The 11,573-nt window shown below is 33.9% G+C and overlaps 1 protein-coding gene across 1 annotated transcript in view; it reads left to right on the forward strand.

Annotated features, from left to right (window-relative positions):
- ASCC3 (activating signal cointegrator 1 complex subunit 3) overlaps positions 1-11,573 on the forward strand; it is a 358,425-nt gene that overhangs the window by 65,395 nt on the left and 281,457 nt on the right. The window contains exons 5-8 of the mRNA XM_021693642.2: positions 5,801-5,921; positions 7,446-7,650; positions 8,369-8,510; positions 9,087-9,212. Coding sequence (XP_021549317.1) covers positions 5,801-5,921; positions 7,446-7,650; positions 8,369-8,510; positions 9,087-9,212 — 594 coding nt within the window. The remainder of the gene's footprint in view (positions 1-5,800; positions 5,922-7,445; positions 7,651-8,368; positions 8,511-9,086; positions 9,213-11,573) is intronic.

Consider the following 11,573-nt stretch of genomic DNA (forward strand, 5'->3'; position numbering starts at 1 on the left):
TTGCTTTTGTGATGATGTGATATTTGTGATTCACTTGATACTGTGTTGGGAATGTAGCATCCACTATAGCATTGTACCAATTGGAATAAAAATGATATAATTCAGAATATGGGGTAAAGTGGGGATTACCTTTCCTGAGAGATTTACAAACTACATTTATCTGTTAGAAATGTTATAAGACGGGAGCCTGGGTGACTCAGTCGTTAAGCATCTGCCTTCGACTTAGGTCGTGATCCTGGGGTCCTGGGATCGAGTCCCACATTGGGCTCCCTGCTCCACGGGAAGCCTGCTTCTCCCTCTCCCACCCCCCCCGCTTGTGTTCCCTCTCTTGCTGTGTCTCTCTCTCTGTCAAATCAATCAATCAATCAATCAATCAATCTTTAAAAAAAAGTGTTATAAGAAACAAGGAAGTAATGCTGTTTTAAAGTTAGTCTGTACATGTTCTGAAATATTTTTTTTTTTGACATCTTAGGAATGTAGTCTGTTGGTTCATTATTTTGACTCTTTCCACTCATTATTTCAATTTAATGAACTATTTCAATTTAATAATTTAATGATAAAGGATTTATAGTAACAGTAAGAATTCTAACAACCTTTGTCTTTGGAGAGTACCTTAATAATATATTGATCATAATAATGGTTTTAACAACCTCTACCAGGGAAAGGATGTTACCTGTCTATTCCTCTTATGTCTCCTTTAAATCTCATATCTTTAATTTATAGCCAGGATAGTGAAATTTACCTTTTTCTCTCTCTTCTTCCCTCCCCCCTCCTTCTCTCTCTTTTTCTTTCTTTCTTTCTTTCTTTCTAACTTTGTGGTTGATGTCTGTTTCTCTACCTACAGCTAACTTTTCCCTCTTTGTTTTTCAACTTGATAGCTTCTGGAACTTGTGTCAGTGCATAGAGCAGTGATGCAGACAGCTGTATCTTCACAAATAGTCAGACTCATTGCCAAATTAGTTTGTAGTGCAAATCTTGAATGAGAACTGCACCTGCTCTCAATGTGGATGAAAATGGCAAATGTTATGGAAAGCATAATTTTGGGATTACTTTAAAACTGATGACAGCTGATCTCAGAATTCTACTGGGGATTCTTCATCTTAGAAGTCATGGAAGTCCTACTATTCAGAGCAAAACAGCCTTCTGGTCTCTTTTGCTAGGTCTTAGGTGTGTTATTTTTAAGAAATAATAGGCTAAAAAAAAAAGAAAAAAGAAAGGAAGAAAGAGAAAGAAAGGGCTCTTTGTTCTGCAATCCTCCTCCTGAGGTGTTACATTAGAAGTTGTCTTCCAGATATACTGGTTTTTTCCTTAAAGTTATGTTGGACTAAAAATTTGTGAATCTCTAATTTATCATATGTGAACATTGTATTTCAGATTAGGTAAACTTGAAGTAGCTAAGAATATGTGTAAGGGTAACTCTGCCATGATAAATTATTTTCTTATGGAAGAAATGGTCTCAATTTAACAGTTAACACATTCCCTGAGAGTTGATAGAATATGAAAAACTTTTTTTTGCCATATGTAGAGAGCATTTTTTACTGTAATTTGTTTGCATTTTGGGGGTATCATTTTTTGAATTTGCTGGGTTTATTTATTTATTTTTAAAGATTTTATTTATTTGACAGAGACACAGCGAGAGAGGGAACACAAGCAGGGGGAGTGGGAGAGGGAGAAGCAGGCTTCCCACGGAGCAGGGAGCCCGATGCGGGGCTTGATCCGGCATCAGGACCTGAGCCGAAGGCAGTCGCTTAACGACTGAGCCACCCAGGTGCCCCGAATTTGCTGGTTTTAAAATATCACTCTTAACCTTAAGCACAGGGATTACATTGAACCAATAGCAATTCAAAACATTCACTTAAAATTTTTACCAGGAAACGTGTATTCAATCTGTATCTTTCAACTGTAAGTAATTTTTCTGTTACTTTTAGTATTTTAGTTTAAGTCATTTTGGTTTATAATTAAAAAAAAATATCTTCATTGATACATAATTCACATACTATACAGTTCATCCATTTAAAGTGTATAAATCACTGGTTTTTAGTATATTCATAGATCTGTGTAGCCATCACCACAGTCATTTTAGAGCATTTTCTTTACCTCAAAAAGAAATCCTAAACGTCTAGCTTCTATCCTCCTATTCCCTCCCTGACCCCCTTCCCAGGCCTAAACAACCACAAATCTACTTTCTGTCTCTAGAATTTCTCCATTCCTGGACATTTCTTACAAATGGAATCTTATAATATGTGGTCTTTTGTGACTGGCTTCTTTCACTGAGCAAAATGTGTTTAAGGTTTATCCATGTTGTACACTACTACGTTCCTTTTTATGGCTTAGTAATATCTATTGTATGGATATATACCACATTTTGTTTATCATGCTTTAGTTGATGGACATTTGGATTGTTTTTACATTTTGGCTATGTAAATATCCATATTTGTATACAAGTTTTTGTTTGGACACATGGTTGTAAATTCTTTGGGGTATATACCTAAGAATGGAATTGCTGGGTCACATTGTAATTCTGTGTTTAACTCACTGAGGAACCAGAAAACTGTTTTCCACAGTGGCTGCACAATTTTGTATTCCCACAAACAATGTATTAGAGTTCCAGGTTTCTCCACATCCTTGTCAAGACTTGTTATTTTCCAGTTTTTTTTACCTGGCCTTTCTAGTGGTTCTTGTGGTTTTGATTTGTGTTTCCCTGATAACTAATGATGTTGAGTATCTTTTAACCTGTTTATTGGCCATTTACATATTTTCCTAGGGTAAATCCAGATCTTCTGCTCAGTTTTTAATTGGTGTGTTTTTATTAGTGGTTAAGAGTTCTTTATATGTTCTGGTTGTAGACATTGACAGTACCAGTCTCTTACCAGATACATGATTTGCAAATATTTTCTCCCATTCTGCATTTCCCCCCCTATTTTCTTGATGTTATCCCTTGAAGCAGTTTTTTTGTTTTGCTAAAATCCAAATTATCTATGTTTTCTTTTGTTGCTCATGCTTTTGGTGTCATATTTAAGAATCCTTTGCCAAGGCTGAGGACATGAAGATCTCTGTTTTCTTCTAAGAATTTTGTAATGTTTAGCTCTTACATTTAGATCACTGATCCATTTTGAGTTAACTTTTGTGTATGGTATCGGGTCTAACTTCATGCTATTGCATATGACTAGCCAGTTCTCCCAGCATCATTTATTGAAAAGACTGATCGTTCCTCACTGAATGGTTTTGTCATGCTTTTTGAAAACTTGTTTATTAGCTTGAATAGTATTTTAGTGGAGTCTTTAGTATTTTCTATATAGACCATCTCTGAATAGAAATAGTTTTACTTTTTCCTTTTTAATCTGAATGCCTTTTATTTCTTTTTCTTGCCTAGTTGCCCTGGTTTGAACCTCCAATGCAGTATTCAGTAGAAGTTATAAGTACAGACCTTCTTGTCTCATTTCTGTTCTTAGTGGTAAGGGTTCACTATTTCACCATTAGTATGATGTTAACTAAGGGTTTTTCATAAATGCCCTTTATCAAGTGGTGGAAGTACCTGTCTAGTCCTAGTTTGTTGAGTGGTTTTATCATGAAAGGCTGTTAGATTTTGTCAAATGTTTTTTCTGCATCTGTTGAGCTGATCATGTGGTTTTTGTTTTTTATTTTGTTGATATAATGTAATACATCAATTGATTTTCTTATGTTGAACCAGCCTTATATTCCTGACATAAATCTCACTTTGTCATGGTGTGTAATTCCTTTTATATATTGCTGGATATGGTTTACTAGTATTTTATTGAGGATTTTTGTGTCTCTATTCCTAAGAGATATTGGTCTGTTTTCTTATGATGTATTTGTCTGGCTTCGGGGTCAAAGTAAGACCTTGTAAATGTTCTCTCTTCTGTTTTCTGGAAGAGTTTGTGGAGAATTGGCGTTAAATCTTTTGAATGAACTCACCAGTGTAGTCATCTGAACCTGCACTTTTCTTTGTGGGTAGTTTTGATTACTAATTCAGTATATCACTTGTTATAGGTCTATTCAGATTGTCTGCTATTTGAAAGTTTGTGTCTTTCTAGGAATTTATTTCATCTAATCTACCACTGCCTGGGTTTATTATTCTTATTTGCTTGTTTATTTGCTTAGCGATTAGCTGGATTATTTTAGTGCAGACAATTCCTCTCACCCATACCCCACAGTGTTTAGCTTCTGGTATTATTTCTCAAGGAGGCGTACTTTTGGGTATATCCACAGTCACCCTAGGATGAAAGTAGTTTTGGCAGGACCCTCTGCTTTTCTTTCCCTGACCACACCCAGGTATTAAATTTACCAATTACCAGATAATTGCTCTGTTGTTTGTAGAAATGTCCTGGCGCATAAATTGCTCCATAAATGAATCCAATAAATTTGGGGCCCCTTTGAAGGAATAATGCCAGAGGTCAGTGTTGGTATTTATTCCCACCCAAGAGGATTCCTCCTATTTGTTGCTCCTTAGTTCTCTTTTGTACCCCAGTAGTTGAATTTGTGAATCTGTAGTTATAGTTAGCCACAATCTGTGCTGTTTTTGCGATGGCCCTAAAGCTTCAACTTCCTGCCAAGCTGCAGATGAGGACATACCTTTGGAAGAAATTGTGACCTTTTTATTTTATAGCCTAAAATCTTTGATGTAAACTCTGGAGCTAGGAGTGGGGAAAATGGAAAACTTATCTCTGAGTGACACCCTGCTTTAGGAGCTGAGTACTTGATGGAAAGGGGGTAGACAGTAGCCTAAATTCTTGGCTTGCCTCTCCTGGTGTGGAATTAGTGCCTTATGAGCCAGGGTGAGAGTGATTGGGTTCTGTGATGTTTAGCCCAAAAGTCAAGGTGTTCCAGGACTAGGGGCTGTGGCCTTGTATGCAGATAATGTCCACAAAATAAACAGCAAAAATAAAATATTTATTAAATATTAACATTTCATATATACTTATCATAAATTCCTACTTTAATTATGATTTTATTTGTGTGGAATCTCTGAGAACAGTTAGAATTTGGCTAATATAAAATCTTCACATGTAAAATTAGATATAACATTTCTGGAGAGGAAAAAAATATATCCTCGAACCACATCTGAAGAAATCTAAAGGCTTTCTGGAGCAGTTATTTCATACAGTGATATGATTGAAAGTCTTTCTAAATCACTAGTTCTCTGACTCTGGAATCAGCTTAATCTTTCACAATTACTCTGCGTAAAATACACAGGGACACTTTTATAAAAAGTTAAATAAAGCACGTGTGGAACTGTGTTTTATATTTCAGATTTATTAAGCATTAAAATAAAATAAGTTTAATAAAAATAATAAAATTAATTATTAAGCATTAGAAATTTGCATGTCATGAATCATAAAACATTTTAATGGTTCTTTATCTCTACAATGATAGCTGTTATGTGTAGTAAGTTGTAAGAAAAATGGTACTCTGGACTCTATTTGTGAAAACCAGAACAGTGTATTAAAAAGCAAATTAATTTTGGAATTTCCTTAGGTTATACCAAGAAAAGCCAAGTATAAGAATTTGTTATTCTGTGATTTAGCTTTATATATAAATCATAATTATTTTGAAAAGTTGAATCATGTGCTTTTAGTAATTGCAGATTGACTTTGTGAAGCTGAAAGATATGTAACAATATGAAGAGTTATTTTTCTTTCCTAAGTTACTATTTTTTTTAAAATACTTTTTGGGTACTTCTTTTTGTATTAGTTTAGCTTCATACCTCGGTTGAACAAGGTCTAATCAGTTGAAGATGGTGAATTTGAGGTAACAATTCTTTGATTCTTTTTCTTTTAAGCTATTTGAACTGCTGGGACCTGATGGACTTGAACTTATTGAGAAGCTCCTTCAGAACAGAATTACAATTGTGGATAGATTTCTTAATTCTTCAAATGATCATAAGTTGCAGGCTCTTCAAGGTAAGAAAGTATTCAGTGGTAATTCTAATTTAATGGAAAGATTCATTGGTTAGCAAATCTTTTTAATATTATTATTTAATATCCTTTAATATAATATATTATATTATATAATATATATTATAATATATATAATTTAGTGATACCACTTTTGAAATTAGATTTTAGATATGGCAGATTATGAAACAAATATCAATGCCTTAAATAGGGTATTGCGGTAGAGATTCTCTTTATGTTTAAGTATGGCATTTTTTTCTTGCTGGAGATTTGAATAGACAATTTTTTTTAAAGTAAATACATACAGTATTTACTATGAGCCAAGTAGTGTCATAATTTCTTCCCAACTTTTTTATTTTGAAAACTTTCAAACCTGTAGTAAGCGTATAAGGATAATACAGTGAGTACTTGGATACCCTTCATGTGGATTTGCTAGTCATTAACATTTTGCTTTCTTTTTCTCTCTTATTCTTTCTCTCATTATTATTCTCTTTACATATGCACTCACACACATATACGTAAACAAATACCAACTGTTAAAGTTTTTGCTGAATAGTTGCCTGATTGAGGCTTAGATGAATTAGAAAGCTAATTTTCCCATCTTGATGCTTCACCTAATTCCTTCCTTGTTCTGTGTTGGATCTTGGAGTTTGATAAAATAACCTGCACTGTGCTCCTTCAGAGTATGGACCAAATCTCAGTCTTCATTGTCTTCCTAGTTTAGCAGCAGTGCCTGGAACTAGTAGGTCTTCAGTACCATAACTGTGTTTTGATTTGGGTTGCTTTCAGCAACACTCCAGTCAGTCCCTTTAGGGCTGCAGTGAGCCAAGATACTACTACTTGGAAAGATTTAATTAAACATAGAAGGTAATCCTGTTGGAAGAAAAATTTTCCTTAATACTGGGTTGACCAAACCACATGTTTAAATTGGACCTTGTAAACATTGAGATTTCATCTTCCTTTTTTTTTTTTTTTAACTCTATTTCCATGAAAAGGTGGATCATACTCTTTATTTGCCTTGGTCATCTTATAAATATATCCTGAGCTAATGTTAATAAGTTTTATTTTGTGTATGAGTAAGTAGTAACATATATTCAGTTTAACACAATAAGATCTGATACATAGGGAAAAGTTAGATCTAATATGTAAAAAATATATTTTATTACTATGTTAACAGTAAGTGCTAATTAGTATTGATAATTACTATATTTGTTGAAATTATATAAACAAATAATTTCAGAATTATAAAACTGAACTTTTAAGTTCCTGATGTTATATCTAAGAATTTATAACACTAAACTATGTAATCTGTATAAAGAAAATACCTGATGACTTTTCTTAAGCCACTGTGTTAATTTCACTTAGATATTATATTTTTAAAAATCTCTCCTTAAAACATACAATTGAATGTGACAGTTTTTTAAAAACGAATGAATTTGAGCATTGTGCTATCTTGTATTTTGGCAAAGGGAAAAATGATTTTCATAAAGGTTAAATTTATAAAACATGTTTCTTAAATTTGCTTTGTAGACAATTGCAAAAAAATTTTAGGAGAAAATGCTAAACCTAATTATGGTTGTCAAGTTACTATTCAGTCTAAACAAGAAAAGCAATTAATGAAACAGTATCGCCGTGAAGAAAAAAGAATTGCTAGACGAGAAAGAAAGGCTGGAGAAGATGGAGAAGTTGCAGAAGGACTTATGAGCTTTGATCCTAAGGAATTGCGGATACAAAGGTAATAAAAACCAGAGGCTGAAAAATGCTTCTGTTGTTATTGCTACCATTATGTATCATCATTTTTTAAACAGTTTAGATGATTCTTACTTCTAGTCATGTTGTCTTATAAGAACAGAATTTTGTTTTATGAAAACCTAATATTCTGGGATAAGAAAGCAGTGATCTTCTTAATTAGAATATTCTTGGTTGCATCTATGTAGGTTAGAGATTTGGATTACAGAGGTAAGCTATTTTTAGGTGATGTGCACACACCAGTAGTTTAAAATTTGTGAAGCCTACACAGATTTATCTTGAGACTTTTGTTTTTTTCCCTAGCTTAATAAGAATACTTTTCTTCATGTTATTTAAAATTAGGAAGGAGGAAAAAGAAATGAAGACATTATGATACTTGTTCTTTTAAATACTGAATCCTGTTCTTAAAAAAGGAATTTATACCTTGTTATATATCTTTGGATTGTGACAAACAAAATTATAAATAAGGAACATTAAAGTTATCAGATGATGTTATCTAAAAATAGTACCTAAAAAATGTGTTAACTCCTGTGTAGTTACACAGAAAATTTCAGGATTGCTAATATCTTTATTTGTGTAATTCAGTTTCTTCTACTTTATAATGGAAGACTAACTGAAATAGTTATAATAGTGATTGTTTTAATATATGCTTTCTTTTGCAAGATAAAAATTTAAGATTTATCCTGTTATTTTTGTATTTACAGAGAGCAGGCCCTTCTGAATGCTAGAAGTGTTCCAATTCTGAGCAGGCAAAGAGATATGGATGTTGAAAAAATACGTTATCCCCATGTTTATGATTCCCAAGCTGAAGCCATGAGAACATCAGCATTCATTGCTGGTGCAAAGGTATGTCACTGGTGTATGACCACTTTGGGATAATATGTCTATTCTGAGAAAATAACACATAGATTTTTCCTGTTTCTTTTGTGACTCTTGTACTAGTTGATATACTATACTAACTTTTATTTAAAAATACTGGGGAAAATGAGATAATGCAGTATATATAAAGTTCTTGACACATAGCAGGTATTCAAAACATATTTGTTCTTTTCCCTTTTCTTATTTATGGAACTTGTATTTTTGAGTTTTAGCAGTTGCCTTACTTTTTGATCTTTACACTGTACATTGCACATTTTTCCTAGCCACCCAAGTACATTTGTCTTCAGGAGACCATCTAATAAATATATATTTAAAATTCATCAGCATAATAGGTGTTTTATATGAGAGATCTGATATATGAATAATTTGTGTGTACGTAATTTGTTTTTGTTTTATTTAGACTTGTTTTTCTTTAAATTAGCTATATTTATTTACCAGTGCTACGTCTAAAGCCAGTAGTGTTCTTTCTCTCTGTCTCTCTAATTAAAGAATCTTTACCAGAACAACTGCTTTTTAATTAATTTTTATTTTTTATGTTGATAGATGATTTTACCAGAAGGAATCCAAAGAGAGAATAACAAGATGTATGAAGAAGTAAAGATTCCCTATAGTGAACCAATGCCAGTTGGCTTTGAGGAAAAACCAGTTTATATCCAAGACTTAGATGAGGTGAGGTGATCATTTTATTTATTTATTTATTTTAAAGATTTATTTATTTTTAGAGAGAGAGAGCAAGAGAGAGCATGCACACGAGGGGGTTGGGGGCAGAGGGAAAGAACTTCAAGCAGACAACCTGCTGAGCATGGAGCCTGAGGCGGGGCTCGATTTCGGGACCCTGAGATCATTAGCTAAGCTGAAATCAAGAGTCAGACACTTAACCAGTTGAGCCACCCAGGTGCCCCAAGATGATCATTTTATTGATATTTTTGGTGCTTGGTATGTTTTATGAATAGATTTATACTAGAAAAATTATATGTATATAATAAAGATTTTATTTATTTATTTGAGAGAGAGAGTGAGAGAGCATAGCAGGCAGAGAGGCAGGTAGAGGAAGAAGGAGAAGCTGGCTCCCCACTGAGTAGGGAGCCCCATGCGGGACTCAGGACCCTGGGATCATGACCTGAGCCGAAGGCAGACGTTTAACCGACTGAGCCACTCACTCAGGTGCCCTTAGAAAAATTATTTTTAGAGGTCAGTAGTTGGCTGATATAGTAGAGAGGGTATATGCAGTTGTTTACTAAAGAGGTACAGGAGTTTAACTTTTTTTTTTAAGATTTTATTTTATTTGAGTGAGAGAGAGAAAAGCGGGAGTAGGGGAGGAGCAGAGGGAGAAGGGACAAGCAGACTCCATGCTAAGCATGGAGCTGGACTAGGGGCTTAATACCACAACCCTGCGATCATGACCTGAGCCAAAACCAAGAGTTGGACACTCAATGGACTAAGCCACTCAGGTGTCCCAGGGGAGTTAAGTTTTAAAAACTTATTCCTTCACACATTAAACATATCTTTTTATATATATTTATATTTCATGTTTGTTTTGGTTCCTTCACCTAATATTTGGTTTAACCTAATGGCTTAAAATGTTTTAAAGGATTCATGTATTGAGTTTTAGTAATAATGTAGTTTTAGGAAGGGATTATTTATAATTTTGACTAATGTTTAAATTGTGAGGATTTGAGAAAGTTTAATTTATAAAGCTGTGTAGAAATATAATCTTTCCCTTCAATAAACTTACCAAGTAGTGCCAATCCAGAATATACTGGAGATTCCGTATACTCCGTGTAGTTAAAACAGTACTGTGGTAAACTTCTACGGCCCCTTGAAAGAGTATACAGAAACATAAATTATATCAAATGTTGTGCTCTAGTGGTTTTAGAGAACATCAGTATATTGAGGAGAGTGCTAGTCTGATTTGAGTATTTAAAGTTATTTGAATGACTTCTAGTAATAGGGCATTGTTAACTAAAAGGTAATGCAGACTAATGATTAACTTTGAAATCAGTTTTCCTTGGGATCTGATTTATTGGGTTGTCTGTAAATTGAAGGAAAAACTATTCAGATGATCTTTTAAAATGTATTTGGAAACATCTTAATTAGGGTACATATTTGTCAGAATTTAGTTTTGCATATAATTTGCTTAGTCAAATCCTTGAAACGTAATTGAGGTCAAATTGAAGTTCTTGGTGATCTACATTGGAGGGAGAGTCAGAATTCATGGTTTTGGAGTGCATGGGGGTGGAGGGGGACGTAGGAAAAGAATTGGTATATTGAAGCAAACTTCTTAAGTCTATAATCAGAGCAAACATGGGGGATGTAGGAAGGCATATCATCTTATCCCTTTTTATAAGAGAGGACAGTTAACCACGCCCATAGTTTTTCTTTTTATCAACCCCTAAATACTCACTGCACCAGATGCATCCATATATACCTAAAATATGCCCTTTATTTGAGGAAATATGGCAAAGATGTAAGATACCTGTAGAATATTCATGTAGACAGTAAGAGTGATAATGTAGAGTATTTCATAAAGACAGTGTTGATAATGAGTAAGAACCTCTGATCAGTATTTCATCAGCCTTAGACTTAGACTTAACACAGTTTCAATCAAACATACATTGTTTAATGGTTGTCAAACAGTTTCAGTCAAATCAGTTGATTGTGGAGGCTTAAAGTATATAATCCAGCACGTTATTTTGGCACTTGTTGGCAAACTAGGTTGTTTATTTTCTGTGTACCACAGGATCTAGTCATCTGGATATTAAACTCACAGATAAGTCAAAGAAATACATAAGCATGTACTAAATTGAAAACAAAATTCTTAAAGTATACATATTACTTGAAATTAACCTTTTCTTCATGATCCCATGGTCCTGGGATGGGGTCCTGCATCAGGGCTCCCTGCTCAGCAGGGAGTCTGCGTCTCCCTCTCCCTCTGCCCCTCCCCTCTGCTCATTCTCCCTCTCTTTCTCTTTCTCTTTCTCTTTCTCTTTCTCTTTCTCTTTCTCTTTCTCTTTCTCTTTCTCTTTCTCT

This window comes from Neomonachus schauinslandi, chromosome 8 (genome assembly GCF_002201575.2).
Source record: "Neomonachus schauinslandi chromosome 8, ASM220157v2, whole genome shotgun sequence".
NCBI lineage: Eukaryota > Metazoa > Chordata > Mammalia > Carnivora > Phocidae > Neomonachus > Neomonachus schauinslandi.